The 19,978-nt window shown below is 40.9% G+C and overlaps 1 protein-coding gene across 1 annotated transcript in view; it reads left to right on the forward strand.

Annotated features, from left to right (window-relative positions):
• Positions 1 to 280: 280 nt before the first annotated feature.
• Positions 281 to 19,978, forward strand: part of SUSD2 (sushi domain containing 2) — a 95,864-nt gene continuing 76,166 nt past the window's right edge. Inside the window, exons 1-12 of the mRNA XM_018558490.1 lie at positions 281 to 338; positions 539 to 743; positions 2,505 to 2,656; positions 4,881 to 5,048; positions 6,820 to 6,994; positions 8,272 to 8,476; positions 10,153 to 10,238; positions 11,965 to 12,233; positions 12,318 to 12,456; positions 13,096 to 13,124; positions 14,925 to 15,146; positions 17,407 to 17,655. Coding sequence (XP_018413992.1) covers positions 281 to 338; positions 539 to 743; positions 2,505 to 2,656; positions 4,881 to 5,048; positions 6,820 to 6,994; positions 8,272 to 8,476; positions 10,153 to 10,238; positions 11,965 to 12,233; positions 12,318 to 12,456; positions 13,096 to 13,124; positions 14,925 to 15,146; positions 17,407 to 17,655 — 1,957 coding nt within the window. The remainder of the gene's footprint in view (positions 339 to 538; positions 744 to 2,504; positions 2,657 to 4,880; positions 5,049 to 6,819; positions 6,995 to 8,271; positions 8,477 to 10,152; positions 10,239 to 11,964; positions 12,234 to 12,317; positions 12,457 to 13,095; positions 13,125 to 14,924; positions 15,147 to 17,406; positions 17,656 to 19,978) is intronic.

The following is a 19,978-nucleotide window of genomic DNA, read 5'->3' on the forward strand; positions in this document are numbered from 1 at the left end:
TTGCCATTATCTTTCAATTATCTCTTAAATAAACATTAAAGTCACAATCCCCCCTCCCCATGCCGCTTTAAGGACTTACCTTAAGTGATGCCTCTTGATCCGATCATCTTCTTCTTTCCAGTAGTTTTCAGGAGTCCCTCCAGCGCTGGTGCTGGTCTCTGATCCAGCATTGACTGCTGTGTCTTCTGTGTCCCACGGTGTCTGTCCGAGTGCACGCTGTCGGCTGCGTGCATTGACTTACCCAGCGTCTCTCCTCTTCTCTACTGTGTATGCGCCCCCCATGACCCTTCTTGGCCGAGCAAGAATCTTCAGCTCTTCAGACGGGAGCGGAGACACAGGTAAGTTTTTACCTATTTGGTAAATTTTTTATTTTAGTAAATGTTTTTGCATATGTCTACTGCTTCCTAGCAGTAGATATATGCAAAAACAAAATGAAGGTTTATTTGCACTTTGACTTTCACTATTGAAAAGGTAACCAACCTACCTTAAGCCACTGTCGAGTAAAACTGATGTATTTTAAATATTTGTTGTCTTATAGGTCAACTGGAATCATGTAATTCGCAATGTGGTGAACAGCTCCAGAATTGCTCCTGTCATTCAAGTTGTTTGAACCTTCAAAGCTGCTGCATAGATTATCAGAAAATGTGCCTTAAAATTTCACCCTACTCAGGGACATTAATGGGAGGGAAAGACTTCAAAATTCTACACATGACTTACACTCCTGGTTCAAATGTGACATGTTGGTGAGTACTGACACTTAATTAATATAGTCAGTAAAGTATTGCGCTATAGACAGTAACATAAAAGCGCACATATATGTCTTGACTAACTGAATATATTTTGCCTTTCAAGTTTTTGAGAATATTCAGTTCTTTTCAGGCGGGCGTGGTCCCACCAACCTATGTAATGGAATAAAGTCCTTACAAGATGTATCCAAATTACAAGCAGACCTAAATGCACCATTTGATTTTGGCAAATGACGTTTAATGCTGAAATATGTGAAGTTATGCACCTGGGAGCAAACAAATGCACGCATTGTAGACTTTAGGGGGCGTACAATTGGGGCAGTCAATAATCAAGAAGGATAAGGTTGTTCTGGGAGACCATAGACTTAATACAGTGTAGCGCTCACCACCGAACGAGCCGCTGGATGAATGGGTCTTCCATAGCCTGTCTAGGGATTTTAGAAACCTGGCTTCCCCAAATAGCACTTACTGCTCTCGGTGATGACCGATAAACTGAGATCCAGACTGTAGATATGATGCTGAAGAAACTTTATTGTATAACTTCAGGGAAAGAGAGGTTTAGGGCTAGGAACATCTAGGAGTGTGTAAATGTGGCAATCTGTGTATTGAGCACTCGGCTAAGCAGTTCTTCAAACAGAAGTCACCTATTCGGTCAGGAACAGACTCTCCAGTCACAGCAGAGACTCATTTCTCAGGTCCCTAATGCCTGTTGAAGGTACTCTGCCACCTTCATTCCTAGTTTCAGTGACTGATTCCCCCACATTCAGGCCTCAGTGTGAGCTCATGGCTTTGTTCCCTAGGCTTCAGGCATAGCCAAAGCAGTCAGTCAGTAGCTGCCTTCCCCCAGGCAGGGCCCATGGAAAGAAAGAGAGCCTTGCATGGTCCTCCCCGAATATTTATGTCCACTCCCAGCATTCACCATGGGCCACAAACCTTCTCATGATTGGCCAGGGAGGCATAGATACTTATAACAATATCCTATTGGTTGCTCTGCTCTTTGGCAAAGATACACCTAGCAAGGATACACCTAGCAGATGCAAACAATAATAGATTGATTAGGGGAAACCAAATGAGTATAGACTATAGATCAGCATTGGAATACAATCTGACAAAAACAAAATTTAACTTAGCACTCCTGCTTACAGGGTGCTACAACAGCATACAATGCCAAGCTGCAGTTTCTAAAGCAACCACAATACTTTTTACTCCAGAGAGAGATACAATCCTGCCCCTGTACAAAGCATTAGTAAGACCTCATCTGAAATATGCTGTTCAGTTTTGGACACCAGGTAACAAAAAGGATGTTATGGAACTGGAGAGAGTGCAGAGAAGAGAAACAAAACTGATAAAAGGTATGGAGGAACTTAGCTATGAGGAAAGATTAGCTGAACTGAATTTGTTCTCTCTGGAGACGAGATGATTCCGGGGGAGTATGATCACCATGTATAAATACATTAACGGTCCATATAGTGAACTTGGTGCAAAGTTACTCACAGCAAAGGACAAATGATTTTTTACAGGGATGCACCGAAATTTCGGCTGGAGAAACATATCGGCTGAAATGGCACTTTTGGCAAAATGCATTACTGTAAGTGCCATCGCTGCTCCCCATATTTTAGCTCCACTTTATGTGCAGAGGTCTCACAAACAAAATATAAGAAACTGTCAGGTTTAACTCCCAGGAATTTACCAAAATTAGAAACATCAGTTTTCAATGGACTTTCCTATAAAACTAACTCTATATTTCTCTTTTAACAGGTTCAACAATGAAACAGATACTCAGGGTTATGTGGATCAGTCTGGACGTGCTCACTGCATTTCTCCACTGCTGTTTCAGACTGGCCAGATCAAATTTTCTTTGTTGTTTGATGGAGGGAACAACTTTACACCATCTGGAACATGGCTAGCTGGTAGGGTTCTTTAGATAATATTTACAGTAAGCACTGAATATGAGAACATCTCCAATAAAATGGAATACTCATTCTGTGATCTCTCAGTGATGTGCATTGAAACATTAGCACTATGCTGGATTCAGGAGTCCCACTCAGTTGACCCTAAAACATATGTCAACCTTGGTGTTTTTATGTATTCGGGAACTAGGCACCTCCTATTAATGACATCTTAATTTCATATACCAAAAACACCAATAAATACTTTTTTTTAGCTGCTAACGTCTTAGCAGTTGCAGGACTGCAAGTTCACGCCCTTCCTGTCTTCTGGACCAGGCCTGTGGGCAGGTTGAAGCTGCAGTGACTCATATGTGTCAGCTACTTTGGCCATTCAATTATTTTAGGGTATAGGCCTGAAGGCGTGGCTGCCTGTGATGTAAAAGGCTGGCATGGGATCTTAAAGGCAGACCATGCAGAAGCATGGCATCCTGCATTCCCAAGCATCAGGATGACAAAGCTACCACAACATTAGGAGCCTGTGGTTAGCATTGTTACTCAAAGAAAGGCCACAAACAGAGCAGAAATGGCAGGATCATTGGTATTTAACCACTTGCTGACCGGGGTGTTTATACCCCCTTCCTGTCCAGGCCATTTTTCAGTATTCAGCGCTGCAGTACTTTGACTGACAATTAGCGTTGCATGGTCATGCAACGCTGTACTGAAATTAATTTTATACCATTTTTTGGGAACACATAGAGCTTTTTCAGGGTCACGTCGGGTAAATAGACACCAAACATGTAAAGCTTTAAAATTGCGCGCACCCGCTAAATTGCAAAAAACTACCATACCCAAAAGCTTTTAAAAGCTTTTACCGCTCATCAGTTTAGTGTTATCAGTGATTAATGGCCCTAGATGTTCGCGGCGATATGTAACATGTGCGGCGCAATGGATGTAATCGTCGTTTATGCACGTAGGCGGACTCAACGCATGTTTACGTGTGCATCTGGGGGCGGTGGACTTTAATTTTTTTTTTACATTTTTTTATTGCTTTGATATGTGACTTTTAATTTTTTTGTAACTTTAATTTTTTTAAACCTTTTTTTTTTTACTTAACTTTATTGCTATCACATAGGGAGCAAACAAGCTCTATGTCTATGAGTGTAAAAAATAAAATGTAGTGTGTATAGTTGGCCTTTGCATTCCCCAGATCACTGGAAGGACAGTGATGTCATACCAAGCAATGCAGAAGACAGAGGTAAGGTCTAGTCTGTGTTTGAGAGATAAATCTCTCAAACTTTTTCTCTATCTGCCATAGCCAAAACTATTCACATTCCACATTATTTCTATAGTTTATTATGATAGTAAAATCCATTTCCCTAATTCAGTTATTGTTATAGAAGTGAACACATTATAAGAGAATAGGAATAGACTGTTTTCACCTCTATAATATCACCATCTTTATTGCACACTTAAGTACCACCTGTTATCTTTAACAGAAGAAAATCAAAAAGTGAATTTTCTACAATGCAATTTTCTTGCCTGTCATTTTACACTTTAAAAAAAAAAACAGCTTTGAAAAATGTAAAAAAATTAGATGCCAGCATTTGATGATTCTTTATTAATGGACCTCATAGATTTGAATATTTTAAAAGTTCATGTTTCATGAATCTCAGCTCTTCAGATCCATACTGTAAAAAGAGACGACCAAAAAGGTAAAGTCACAGATTATTAGTAATCATTGTTTTACAGATTCCTCAGTGGGTCAGAAAGTTCTAGATGCAACATTCTATCTAGTGAATTATCACAGGCTGCAAGAAAGTATAAAGGCAGTGCTGGGCATTCTTATTAGAAAGTCCAGCATGCTTTACAAATACATAGTCATCCATATTTCTTGTCATAAATGTTTATTTGTAACTTCAAAATATAAAACTTCAGTTAATAAATTAGTACCAAAAACCAAATTAGTTTTCCTTCAAGAAAAGATGTTGATCTTTATCAGAATAAAATTACTTTAAGTGAAAGTCTATATTCAGACAGTCAGAGGCTGTTTAATCGCATACATTTGAATCACTGTTTACTTACTTGTGAGACTTGTGCGCAGAGCATTCAATTTTAAGGGCCCTTAAAGCAAGGACTGATGGGAATGATTTGTGCTCTCCATAAAGAGCTGAGTAATTTGCTAGCACTATAAAGATAATGTATGTCATTACAAAAGCAATTATTTTTCTGATTTATTTTACTCTAGTTCATCACAGCAAAGCATCAGAATTGGAAAAGAGTGTGTTGGTTGATTCAAAAAAATGGCAATATTATGGAACACCTGGATATAATCGGACACTCACCATGACCTGGAATATTAGCACTCTTACCACTCAACATGTCCACATAGAAGTCTGGGGCTATAATGAGACAGGTGATTTGACATGATGATAACCTTGGTTTATCATATAAATAACATAGGCACACATCGTGACTAGTTAATGATTGATTAGTTCTTTCTTAGTTTATTTTTAGTGTAATTCCACCTTCCTCTACATTTTATCACACTTGATTAAATATGGGTCAGGTTATCAACTGTAAAATATAGTTCCACTTTTGCAATCATATTTGAGAAAACTTAGATGATGCTTTAAAAACTTTTACTGCTCATCAATTTAGTGTTAACAGTATGATGCTAGAATTATTGCCTTCACTCTGATGTTCAAAGTGATATGTAACATGTGCACCCAATGCGTGTTTGCTTTTGTATGTGCATGTACATGGTGGCGGGGGACTTTTAAAAAATGTTTTATATATAAACGTGACTTTAATTTTTTACTCTTTTTTTTTACACTTAACTTTATTGCTATTACATAGGGGGGTTAAAAGCAAAGAGAATGTGACAGGCAGGGCCAGATTCCCGACAAGGCCACCTCAGGGCGGCAGGGAGCAGAGGGGCGTCACAGATTTGAAGTCTCCCGAGCGGTAATTTGTTTTCTACATTTAGAATAATAGGGGAAGCCACTTGTTCCTTTAAAAGTGATATCGGCGATGTCACCGAAATCACTTGTAATTGGACTGCAGCCGGTCCGTCCTCCCCCCGCCTCCCCCCCGCAACTACCGCTCTCCATGCTGCGTCCTTCCGGCTCCAGCTCCCGGCTCCATCCTCTCCTCGCTGGCCGCCGACGTCTTCATGATGCAGAGTGGTGAGCAGAGCGGCAGGGTTAAAAGTAACCCTGCCGCTCCGTGTAGACAGTGAGAGGGGAGAGCAGTCAACAGTGCTGTGCTGGAACTCCTGTATTGGAGGTGACAGGGTCAATAAAGAGAACCTGTCACCTCCAAATGCTATCACACAGTGACTTGTTAACTCCTGTGTGATAGTAATAAAGTTAGGTGAACTCTCTCCGATTGAGGTACAAATATGTTTATTATCACACGCAAGCAGGTCAGAATGGGGCCACATAACACAAGACATACAATTGGCATTAAAGAGGCTCGTTATTTTTGAAAGCTGTGTCCAAAGAAAGGCAAGCAGAGGACTAGTTATTATTGACTGTAAGCTCCCTCTAGCTGATCTTTATTTGTCAATTTCTGATTTATCATACCTTGTTCTGCACTGTGTCTATTTGTGGAGGTGGCCTTCTTGGTAGAAAAGAAGGTCTTTGCTTCCTCATGTCAGAGTTGCCCCCCTCATGGCTAGTGGAGTAATGATCAAGAAACGGCAGAAGGAAGCACATTTGAATAAAAAAAGAAGCAGTTAAATCTTTACACTGGAGGCCCTTAGGTACAGCAGGTCTCCAGCAAGCAAGAACGGTAATCAGCACAACAATAGCATAACCACCTCTTACTTCAAATCTTGTGACACTAGCAGCTATGAGACTGCAGGACAGTGGTTGCTAGATACAGTCATATGTCAAGAAGTGAACTACTAATCTTCAAGAGAAAAAAAAACACATTTTTGGAATAGCAGAGCTTCACTTTTTAAATTAAGGCCACTTTAAAACAAAAAATTGTTTTTGTTAAAAGGCAAGTAAAACTAACTGACAACTTGCAAGTGGCTTCAAATTCACTCACTGCTGCAGGTCTAAAGGAAAGAAAAGGTCCAAAAAACTTGGAAAACAAAAAATGCCTATTTTATTTGCTGTAAATCTTGCTTGCACCAGTCAGCCCTGCCTATAAATGTGTTGTCTGATCTAATTTCTCAGGGGAACCATACACTGAATCATGGCAAGCGGATTGGACCTACCTCTACACACTTCATCCAAACCATCCGAATAATGGAAACTTTACATTTACACCAGGTCCTGCAGAATCACCATTTGATACGTGGGATGTAGGAGTGTTAAGGATCACACCAAGTGACAAAAAATCAGGAGAGAGGTACAGGACACTTTCAAGCAGATCCAGTTTAAACATATACATTGGATTGCAGCTCATGACATTAAGAGCCAGTATTGTTCCTACCTAGGTTTTGTGGGTAATCTTGTTAGTTGCTAAAGCAATGGGGCACACATTTTTAAAATGTGCAGTTTAAACAGGATCAGTTTACAATTATAATTATTTTGTCATTTTCTGCTTTTGGAGCCTCAAAATTGTATGTAACAACAATACCTTGCAATATTTAGATCAACATAGTTGGTTTTGTAGAATATGTGGAATATACTGCAAACAGGTAATTGCATTGGTCATTGTATTTTTTTGCTCAGTTTTTGGGCAAAATTTACTTTAGGTAATGTTTACTTAAAAAGCCTGTGTATGATCATGCCACAGCATTTCATTTGGATTAAGGACAAGACTCAACCTTTCTTTAATATGGCATTTCCTTTATCAGAGAAATTCTGTTGTTGATTTACTCCGGCAGTTTGCATAGTAGTCATACTGCATGACCCAACTTATGTTTAATTCTAGAAAACAGACCTGCACACTAGCATTTTGCTTTGAATTTCCTAATGATTTCCTAATGATTGCAAGCCTAAATGTTCAGATTGCAACAACATTATACTCTCTCCAGCATGATGCAAAGTTTAGATGATGTTTTAGTGTTGTATGCAGTGCTTTGCTTTCATTGGCATTGTTGCAGACATGGACCAATTTCTGTGCCAGTGCTGTACATGGTATGCCATGTGCTCGCCTTCGGAGCTCTCTATGGATTTATAGGGCATGGTTTACACTTTGTTACATGGAGTTCGTTAAAAAGTAAGTCAAAATTAGTTAGATGCCATTTTTGACACACTTTTAAGAGGGTTCTTACTGGAGGTGAGACATAATATGTAATGGTCCTGCAAACCTTTGCAACTTACTATATTGACATGCAACAAGAAGGTTAAATAATATCTTTCTGTGTTCAGTGAGGCGTAATTCATATAGTGCAGCTGAACATCAACCCATTCCTTTGCTATTCAGGTTTACTTCTTCTTTAAAAACACTTTTCATGCATGAAGTTGATATAGGATGTATGTATGCATTATAAGAATTAGAGTAAACATAATTGTAGGCACTATCCCTTTTCTAACACAGATTGTGATATATATAAAAAAAAAACTGACAGCTTAAGAATGACGGTATTTAAAAAAAAAAAAAAAAAAAATTATATAAATTTAGCATGATTTGTTTCCTCCAAATTATCCTATTACAGTATGGTTATTTTTTATATGCAGGAATGTGCACGCGATATGGAGTCCTGTCCATGCTTTAGCCTGGCACTTATCAGAGCATTTCAAGGCTGATCCTGCTGCCTGGGCAACAGATAAGTGTCTGAGGTGGAGAGATGATGAGAAGAACAAACTGCCTGACTTCTTGTCTGAAACCGCAGACTGTCCTTGCACTTTGCAACAATCCAGAGCTGATATTGGTAGATACCATGTACGTGCTTTATAGGGTTAAACAGTACATCATTTTATGTAGTGATATGAGTATCAGTTTAAAGGAAGGCTATGCAAGTAAAGCATTTAACAGGCTTATACACACACACACACACACACATACACTCACAGCTAAGACTTTAAAGTAGTATTAAGTTCTCAAAAATAAATATACATTCCCAGCAAAGTATTTTAAACTTTTGCCCAAACACTTAGTCATATTTTTAAACAACTGCCACCAACTACTGTCCTAGCTAGATGGACTAGCTGCCCATCTACTAGCTTGGAGAAGGGAGAAGCAGGGTGCAGGACCATAGGGCCCTGCAAGAGACTGGAGCCACCTTAAATCAAGATATCAGGGAAACTGCTCAGGGGACCAGTTGATTTTGCAGGAAGCTAAAAGTTTTAAGTATCAAGGAACAGCATTCATTGCCAGTAATTCCATCCGCACAAACAAACAAACAAAAGTTTTTATTTAATATCACTTTAAAGAGAGAGGAATGTCTCTGTAGGTTCAAAAAAGCAGTTTCTGAAATGCAGAAAGATCCAGATTCTGATAAGCATACAAATGTAAGTGCTTGCTGATTATAATATTATTTATCATGACTAGATATCTGCAGCACTAAGGCTGGGTTCACACCTAGACGTATCGAATATGCGCGTTTGCCGCACTGCGTGATGCGCGTTTTTACCTCGATTCGCGGTAAAAAAAGTGCAAAAAATGCGCTTTTCCGAGGGCTACTTGGCTGTATCCCAATGGAAACGCGCGACAAAAACGCCCCAAAGAAGCTCCTGTACTTCTTTGGGCGTAGGGCGTTTTGTACCGCGTTCATACGGCCTGTAATACGCCCAGGTGTGAACCATACCCACAGGAAATAATGGGATTTTGGTGTTTGAGCTTTTTGCAGAGCGTTCGAACGCGCTACAAAACACCCAGGTGTGAACCAGGCCTAAGGTCTCGTTCACACCTAGGCGTATTGCATATGCGCGTCTGTCGCACGTTTTTCTACCGCGATTCGCGGTAAAAAAGTCACGCGACCGTCGCGCATTTCCGAAGGCTACTTGGCTGTATCCCAATGGAAACACGCAACAAAACGGCCCAAAGTAGTACCTGTACCTTTTCAGGCGTGGGCCGTTTTGTAGCGCGTTAGGGACGGGCGGAAATACGCCAAGGTGGTAACGAGACCATTGAATACAATGGGATTTATATTTTTGAGCGTTTTGTAGAGCGTTCGTCGAGCGTAGAACGCGCTACAAAACGTTCAGGCGTGAACGAGGGCTTAGAGACCATGAGACCTTTAAAAGTGGCTTTATCTAAAGAACAAAATAAAAACAATCTGAAAAAAGAAAAGTTAACTATGTGTCTTAGTACAGTCTCTCTTCTGTTCCGTTTCCAGAAGGCACAAAGTATAACAAGTGTTACCCATTAAAAGGTGTTTATTTGAAATAGCAACCAGCTTTTTATAACTAAGCCATTCAACCAGCAAGGAACCTAATTTTAAGAGGAAACAAGATAACCTCTTATAGTTTTTATCATTCAGTCAGACCTTCACAAGAATTGACAACACCGAAGACAGACGGGGCAGAGATATGTCCATATTTCAATATAAATTATTCTACACTAATAGAAAAGTTAATTTGATCTGAAATTAAGAGATTTCCTTCTGCATCTTTCAGACAGATTATGGATGCAACATTGATAAGGGCAGTGTGTGCACCTACCACCCGGGTGCTGTGCATTGTGTGAGGAGCATACAAGCAAGGTAATGAGCAAGGGTCATACTCCACTAATTTTCTGTAATTCATGATGTCTTATATTAGTGTGATAGCCTAGCTATACTTACTACTACTAGAGATTCCACAAGGGAAACTGTCATTTTAGAGTTAAAAGGGGTTGACTGATGTAAGGAAAGCTCAAGCAAAACTGATGCTGTCAAGAGCAGCCAATCATTTTTCCTCCTCTAAGTGAAACAAGGAATTAGATTTTTTGTTCTGGATTGTTTTGCTCCAGATTTCTGTGCACTGCTTTTGCAAATCAGCTCTAGTATATATGCAGTGCCTACTGATATTTGGTGGATTTCTTAATTTGTTTCAACAATCCATATATACTGTACATACTAAGTGCTTTATTTAGACATTATGACGTTTCCATACTTGAATGATAGATGTTAACTTTTAGAAAAAGTTAACAGAGCCATTTGTTGAGCAAAACTGACAATCACATTTGTTCTATGCGAATAAGGCAAAATCATTTTTTTTGTTGTGCAGAAAGAATGTAATAGTTTGAAAATACTACATCATGGCCACTAGATGGAGCTGAGGTGCATGGGAAATAAACACCTACTTCTTATTCTCCCCGCCTTCATCTAGTGGTCATAATGCATTATTAATCAACAATTACATTCATTCTGCACAAGAAACAAAAGGTTTAGTGAACATTTTATAAATAAACCACTTCGGTTTTAAAGCATTTCTCCACCATTATTTATTTATAGGGTTCCTACATTTTCTTTATAGTGTTTTTTTTTTTTTTTTACAGTTTTTTTAAAGCGTCCTGATAGCTTTTTTTGATTTTCATTTCTGTCTCTTTACATGTATGCAGCCTTCCTCAGAAAGTCTCCTTCTTTTGTATGGATTCTAGTACACATTTTCTAACCTGGCCAGGTGACAAATTAACAGCCCCAGTTGGATTCACGCTACAGCTCGAGATCCACCCAGCTGCGTGAGTGACAGCTGGCTAGAGGCAGAGCCAACAGTACCCGCCATCTCCCCCAGCCGTTCTGCCAGTCAGTGCTGGAGGATAGGAGCAGGGAGGGGGGAAACCCTGCAGTGAGCCGTGAGTGACAGTCACGGCTCTCTGCATGGACATGATCGAGAAGTGAGCGAGTGACGGTATGTGTTCGCTCACTTCCCGATCTATTGAGCCGACGCGTGACAGTTTCATTGTCACACGTCGGCTCGAACTATGAGGTGGAGTGAAAATCATTCACCTCAGAATTCTCCTTTAAATCCAATGTAGCTTTACTACTCACAGTACATTACAGATGATGTTCACTGGTCACATGAAGTGTACAAAAGACAAAGTTCTTCCAAACCTAGTGTCTGCAGTGAGCACTAGCAACCAAATGAGCGAACATGGAAGAAGCGGGTCTATCTAGGACTATACCAACTGACACTAAGCAGGAGGGGAGGACAATGAGAAATACCAAATGTATACAGAAAAACAAGTTGTAGTAGTGCTCATCTACCATTAGATGTCAGACATATACCTCAACATAATAAAATGTTGACAATGATAGCAAATAATATTGGCTGTGGCAGCCCAGCTTTTAAGTTTAGGAACTAGTGTGAATGATTATTTCCTTCCACTGTGGAATATGTCAGTGCTATACAAATTACTAGTATAAATCAAATAAGATTGTTACCTGAGTGTGTACTAACAAATTTATGTGAACATTTTTTCATCAGAGTCTTTTTCTTTCTTTATAGCCCTAGGTATGCAGCAGGGCAGCAGTGCTGTTATGATGCTTCTGGTGTACAGGTTCTTACAAATGATTCAATAGGGGGCAGCACCCCTGATCGGGGACATGACTGGGGTTCCCCACCATACAGAAAGCCTCCCAGAATACCAGGCTTCTCTCACTGGCTCTATGATGTGATCACATTCTACTACTGTTGTCTCTGGTCAGATAACTGCCAGTACTACATGGAACTTAGACCCTCCAGTGACTGCCGCACTTATAAACCATCAAAAGTTGGTATGTTAGAAAGTCTAGGATCTTGCTTTACAATTCTAATTTTTAATGTGTGACAAATTATTGATATTTTTGTCTCTTCTGCAGCTTCAGCATTTGGTGAGCCTCATATTATAAGTTTTGATGGTCTGTCTTACACATACAAAGGTAAAGGAGAATATGACATGGTCGTTTCTACAAAACCGAATCTAAGGATTCAGTGTCGGACGTCACCATATCATGGTACGTTAACTACAGGAAATAAAATTCATGTTCTGACCATGAAGCATGGAAATTCAAACAGGTGATCACTCAAAGCACCATATACATTTTGAAATGTATTCTATTAACTTTAGTATCAACTATCTTGGAACTATCTTTGAACAGGCAGACTAAATACACCAAACTTTATGGGTTAAAGGGCCTTCCCTGGTTCCTTCTTTCCCCCCTTTTCAACATGCTAATTACATTTTTAAATGTTCATTAAAATCTTATTTTGGTGGTGGGAGGGGCAAGCAGGGAGTTGAGCATAGCTTCCTGGACACATCACAGAACCCTTTCTCAGTACTCCTTACAAAAACAGTCGACTGACTCATGGGAGGAGTTATGCAAATATCAAAATGCCTTAAAGGGCTGGCGTCAAAAGAGGAGTAGGCATTTCTAGACAGGCTGCATTTATATACAGACAGCAATAGGTAACACCAACATGTGATGCTGAGTCTACATGAGTGAAAAAACTGAAATTCAATTAATGAAAGGGGCAGGCAAGGGACAGTAAGTCTGCAAAGTGCTTGATGATGTTGGAAGTCCAGCCAGGAAATGAGGTGGGCTCTGTATAACTAGCTGCAGCTTCCATTGCAGACTGTGAGGAGCTTACAGAGTGTAGTAAAGTCAAAGTAGGCAATTTCGGTTCAGGCGAGGAGCCCGTACAACTGTTCAAGACTAACGTTAAGACTGGAGTTCATCTTTTATCAAATTAACATGTAAAAATTAAGCTTTCTCTGTGGTGCACATGTTTCCTTTTCCTATTGGAGATAGACATGAGGTGTTGGGGACAGTGATAAATAATTTTCTGAAAGCATGCTTAGAGCATGAATGCCTATAGTTACAGAGCAAATATGTGCAAACAATTTCAGCCAGAGCTGATAGAGCATATATATTATTATAATATTTAGGGATGCACCGGTACCGGTTTATCGGTATCGAGTACGAGTTCCAATATTTTTTTTTCAGTACCCACCAATACTGAATAATGATACCGGAAGTCCCATTAAGGAAGCCTGGTGGTGTGTATTGACTCGCCACCTGGCTTCCTGATTAGCCGGGAAGCTGGCTCCATGCGCCCTTGTCATGGTGATGAGGAAGCAGGAAGCCAGCTTTCTGGCCAATCAGGAAGTCGTAGGGGGGTAATGACTCGCCACTCGGCTTCCTGATTGGCTAGCTTTTCCCAACCAATCAGGAAGCCAGGGGGTGAGTCATTACCCGCCCCCTGGCTTCCTGATTGGCCAGGAAGCCAGCCCCATCCTCCCTGGTGAAGAGCCATTCTGGAAGCCAGGCGGTGTGTAATGACTCACCACCCAGCATCCTGATGCCAGAAGTTTTGGTATCGCGATTACCCCAAATACTCGGGACTCACCCAAATACTTGGTATCAGCAATGAAACCGATACTAGTATCGGTAGCGGTGCATCTCTAATAATATATTATATGTAAATTTCACTAGCCAAATATCATGAAGATAATCTTTCCACACCATCTCTGCTATATGGCTTTCATGCAAGAAGGGTCACAAAATCTTCTCACTCTGCAGGTTCTTTTAATTTTCCCAATGCAAGGGGGAGGTGGTAGTGATGATAGTTTTATTTTTAGCTTTGTCCAGTTCGCTTCAGAGTAGGTCTGCACACCTGGTGATTTATACAGAAACCCCAAAATACATGGGGGGGGGGTGGATAAAGGGTTGGGGGAATCTGGAGGGAGACCCAGGTTTGTTTAATGGCTGCTTTGTTGTCTGAAATGATTTCAGCCATTTCCCTGTCAATGACTAATGCAAGTGGTTTGTGACCTGATGGGTCGGCCGAGGCCTGAGATGTCGGACTATTTTCCAGTTGTAAAATCAGCTCACTTTCTTATTCCCAGTCAGGTGATCAGGATCTGTGCCTGTTTTTTCTCACCCTGTTTGTTATCTGTTCATTTTCTGTTGCACTGTGGCAGGGCTGTTTCATCTCCAGTCCAGCATTTTGCCAGGTTGTGAATGTGGCTGCCATCTTGGAGCCTTGTGTCTCCAGGCCACGGCTAGGAGGGTGGGATTTCCCCACTATCTTTCCAGGCCTAATTCCATCAGCTAAGTAGTGTGGGTAACAAGCCTTCAAATTGTGTCCTTGTTCCTGTTTAATTGCCACTGTTGAATACCTGTGCAAGGATGGAGTGATCAGTGCGTGGCAATTATACTGCGTTGTGCTCTCAAGATGGTGCTTTTTGAAGCACTAATAATGTTAATAATACTACTACTTATGATGGCATATAGAATTTTTATCATTTTGAAGGGAAATTAAATGCCTAGCCCAAAGCCTGTGACTTCATCTATGCCATTTAGACTTTAGCTGCCCTCTTAGTCATGCTCTTATGGTGGTCTTGTCATGTATATCACACACATACAATACTGAAAAAATATACCGTAACATTAATCCTTTTTAATCCTCTTCTATTAAAGAGCCAGTACCGATCCAGACTGTTACCATTTTGCAAGATGATAATATCCGATCTCGACGGTCACTCCCTAAAAAACTGAATATAGCAGCCATTTCTTCAGTGGCTATGCAAGAAGAGGACTCTGATATAATTGAAGTGCGCATGCATGATATAACCATAAATACTCTGGAAGTTTTTGTAAATAAACAGATTATTAGCTTTGAAGAGCAAAGTTGGATGGACATGAAAGGTAGGTTACCTTGATATATATGTCAATGTATCACACTCAGCATTTACGGGGAAATGTTCATTGGATGGGCAAATGTGAAATAATAAGAAACAAATACTGCAATAGAAGTTTATAGATTGTTTATCTAGCACAAAGATAATAAGTAAATAGTTAGCTGATATGTGTTGTATTTGCTCCCAAAATTGGTATTTGTTTATTCATGCAAGCAGACTAGGGTATCCTTATGCAGCTTTGTCAAACAAACCATTTTCAATGCAGTTGTCTGACATTCTGTCTATGTATGCTGGGGAGATCTTCTCAGATCCACTCAATCCAAACCTGTTGGATGGAAAAGTTCAGGAGGGTTCTCATTATTCTCTGCTGTCGTAGCAGAGGCAAGCAGGTATCACTGTAATCAATCACTACATGATTGTCAAAAGCCCCCACCCTCCAGTCACATACTGATAACCTTCTTATGATTGTCAGTATATGGATCTGCTGTAGTAGCCAAGAGCCATTTTTTGCAAGTCTTGATTACTTGCTTGCTGTAAACAATAAGCAGCATATATAGCTCAGTGGGGCAATGTATTTAAACACATGACCAAAATTTACTCCCATACTTCTCTGACCTCATCTGGAGTATGTCTCAACATTTTTTTTTTATTTAACTTGTTACTGTTGCCCTGTAATAACATCACAAGGCTTACTGGAGCAGCTGTTGCTAGGTCATTTCCCATTGAATTAGCACACACCTACACAAACTACATCTCCAATGAGCCATGTAGACAGGTGCTTGGTAGTCAAGGCTGCAGCATTGTTTTGTTTGGAAATAAATCAATGTATGTATGTGGAGTGAGGCAGAAAAGGGTAGGGGATTGGTAGAATTCTGTAGTCTGGCAGGCAGGGCTAACAACCCTGCTTAGGATTTCACAGCAGTTTTCCGTTTTCCTTCATTGCAATATCATCACCTACACAGCGCTAGCCAGTAGAGCAAGCCAATCACCTCCGCTGTACTGTGCATGTGAAACACATATTTCGTATACGTTTTTTTAACTTTGCTTTGAGATACATTTTGACTTTGGTTACTGATTTGTAGAAATATTATTGGGTGGGCTATTTCTGTTTTCCTTCATTGCAATACCATCGCCTACACAGCGCTAGCCAGTGTTCTGACCAGTAGAGCAAGCCAAGTGCCTCTGCTGTACTATGCATATGAAACACATATTACATATAAGTTTCTCGAAAAACATTTAACCTTTGCATTAAAGAAGAACTCCGGGAAAAATGGGCTACACCCGCACTGCAGAGGTTGAGAATGTTTTCCCCATAGTTATTCTTTAAGGCCTCCTTCACACAGGTGTGCACATTTGCAGACAGTCTGCATCCAAGTGCAGTCACTCATACCTGCAGGTTTGGGTCAGCATGCAGCCATGTCCTCTCATAAGGGAGGCAGTTACCCGCAATTACAGTACACGCTGTACCTGTTTCTCCCGCGAACAGGTGTCTGCACAGCATGCACAACGTACAGATGTGCACACCCATGTGAAAGAAGCAAGATGCAAAAAAAAAAGCAGCGCCAGAAGTTATCATATACAGTCTTGGCGACACAATAGGTATGATGGCATCTATGCGAGAGGCAGCTCCAAAAACAGTTGGGGAGACTGGAGGCACTACAAGACAAAAACGAGAGAGGCGCCTTCTAGTGCAGATAAATTTTATTTTTCAATTAACAGTGGAACAAAATCAATCAAATGAATACTCACAAGAGTGGAAGATCACAAGCATTTAGGCACAATGTAAAGGCAAAAGCCGGACTGATGCAGTGGCAGTCTGTCAGATGTATCCTATGTGCAGATCAGTGTACCAACGTGTCGACGCGTTTCTGGGGCACGCCCCCTTCGTCAGGACATGATTCACCCATGTGAAAGAAGACGAATTAAAACCTCCCTCCTAAACACTAACTTTACCGTATTCCTAACACTAACCATAATGTATAAACAGCCAGATTAACCTTATCAGGTACCAAATGTATTAGTATTAGTTCTGTGCAGTTCTGTGCCAAATATTACCTGCACCTAATTCCCTATGCCTATACTAATTTTTCTGGTAATTTAGCTATCAGCTAGATCTAGGATACAATCAATGTGAGCATATGGACCTTAATGAAGACCTGTGCATGTTGAAGAAACTATTTATTTTTTGTTCAAGACCATTGTATGAGGTAATTTTAATTCATCAAGCAATTGCAAGTAAAAAACCTATCTCTGTTCATTTTGCTCAGGGGTTTTCTTATTCTCACCCTCTCCCGCCAATGTCACTGTGATGTTCCCCTCAGGAGCAGGGGTGGAAGTTAGAGAAATAGGAGGATTTCTAAGTCTGTCAGTTTTTCTTCCTGAGATATTTAAAGACAAAACCCAAGGACTTCTGGGTGTCATGAATGATAATCCTGCAGATGACTTCACTCTAAGAAATGGAACTGTCCTTCCTACTGCCTCAAGTCCGGAGGAAATTTACCAGTTCGGTGCAGATTGTGAGTAAACACCAGGTTCAATGGCAAGCATAAATCATTCAATACAGAATACTCTCCCTGAATATTCCTCTCTGTTATGTGCCTACGGCAGCTCCAGTAATGTACATCTGTGTGAAGCGCATGTTTTGACATCAAAGCTGTCTAAACAGTCTGGCCAGTAACTTGTTTTCCCAGGGTTAATTAAGCCCTACTTACTGAAATTACAAACCAGGGACAAGGCAACCCCAAATCAACCTATTTCCAGACAGCAGTAGTTTATGGGGAGCAAAGCATTTTTTTTCATTAAAAATGTTATAATGAATATGTAAATAGGCTATGTATCTGTGGAGTAATTGATTCTCACTCACAGGAGAAACAAAAGTTGTTGAAGTTGTTCTCCTAGCAGCTCAGTTTACCATGCTACCTCTCAAAGAGCACTTGCATGTTAATATTAGAGATTAAAAGGTTGGAAGACTGCTGAGTTACTGCAAGGAGAGGGAGCAGGGTGAGTTCAGCTGCTGAGAGAATTATTTCTACTACTTCAGTGCTTCCTCTGTGAACTTTGAGGATGATTTGCACCACAGTGCCTTCAGCTACAAAGCTCAGGGAAAGCTTATTGTAAAGCTAACTTACTGTTTTTAGTAAGAATGTAAATTCTTTATTGTATGCTGCCATTGAAGTGACACTAATTTGTGAGACTAGATTTTTGATCACTTACATATTTCTTTTCAAACATTACACATTTAAAGGAGATGTATTGAGAGTATCAGTGTAGTCTTCCCAATACCGAGAGCCAGAATATGACCCTGCAGCCATCACACAATGGCTCTATACTGAGGGATTATGCAACCAATGATTGATCAGCAGGGAGGAGACCATAGCTGTTGAAATGCACCGCAATCGCTCAGAAAACTTCCCCCTGCGTTGTGGGGCGGGAGGGAGCGTGGGGTTGCATTAAAGTCAATGGCACCACAGCCATGCTCCCCCATCCGCAGTGCGATCGGACGCGTGGCAAAACATTTCCTGCATTCCGTTCCACTGCAAACGCAAAAAATAGAGCATGCAGCATTTTTTGTGTTTGCAGTTGAACGGAACGCAGGCAATGTTTTGCCACATGTCCGATCGCACTGCGGGCAGGGGGCGTGGCTGCGGTGCTATTGACTTCAATGCACTGCCACACCCCCTCCCGCCCCAGAACGCATGGGGAAGATTTGTGAGCGATTGTGGTGCGTTCCAGCAGCTACTGATCTGGAACGCACCACAATTGGTGTGAACAAGCCCTCAATCTTGTAAAAAAGCTGCTTGGGGAGGCAGCCTGAATGAAGAGGCTAACCTTGGAAAAAGGTTAGAGATTTTTTGGATACATTCTGGTGCCTCTTTTGCAGACATTGGATGAAAGTAACAACAGGTGCTTGAAAATTGGGCCTTTAGTGTTGGTGGTGCGTTCACACTATAAAGGTGGCCATACACTTTACAACCATCGCAAGACTTTAGTCTTGCGATGGTTGTAAAGTACTTAAAAAAACGTACGATCTGCCCATCTTGGACAGGCAGATCGTACTTGCGATCATCTCAAGCCCGCCCCTCAAGGGGGCGGGCTTGCGATGACTGCAATGAGGGGCGGGCTTGCAAGGACGGCAAACGGGCGCACACCGGCCCGTTCGTCAGTTGTCGAACCAGCAGGCCACTCACTCGCCGAGAATCATACGATTCCCGGTGGGTTTTCCAGCCTGCTTGTTCGATGGAAGACGTGCGACCGTACAGTAGAAACGGTTGCACGCCTTCCATACACTGTACGATTCTCGTACGATCGCGGGATTTCCCGCGATTCTCGTATGAGAATCGTACAGTGTATGGGCACCTTCACTCTTCAGAGTTATTCTTGATGAGTGCAGGATTGGACCCTGCTCTAAAAATTCTAATTATATGCACCTGTCACGCACCTGTCTCCTTGTTGGCCTTTCAGACATGATGTGGGGCTTATTATAAAATGTTATTAGAGAATATAAAGTTGGTGCTTGGGTGCAATACTTTATCAAATGTAGTGGAACACCTGCGATGCAGAAGGGGGGAATGGCAATGTGGCAGCAAAAGAACCTGCTGCTGAAAAAAAAAAAGTTAAAAAAATAGGAACACTGGTGACGTCACTGACACATACACAAACAGAAAAAAGACAGTTAATATACAGCACAGAAAATAATACTATATACAGTACACAGTACTGTATATAGCACTAACATGCTGTATAAAGCACTGACACAAGTTAGCTTACATTACACCAAACTACACCTAACTCTATCATTAACAACAGCAACACACTGCATAAGGCTGCCGTGTAGGCAGC

This window comes from Nanorana parkeri, unplaced genomic scaffold (genome assembly GCF_000935625.1).
Source record: "Nanorana parkeri isolate BGI_ZX_2015 unplaced genomic scaffold, ASM93562v1 scaffold343, whole genome shotgun sequence".
Taxonomy (NCBI): domain Eukaryota; kingdom Metazoa; phylum Chordata; class Amphibia; order Anura; family Dicroglossidae; genus Nanorana; species Nanorana parkeri.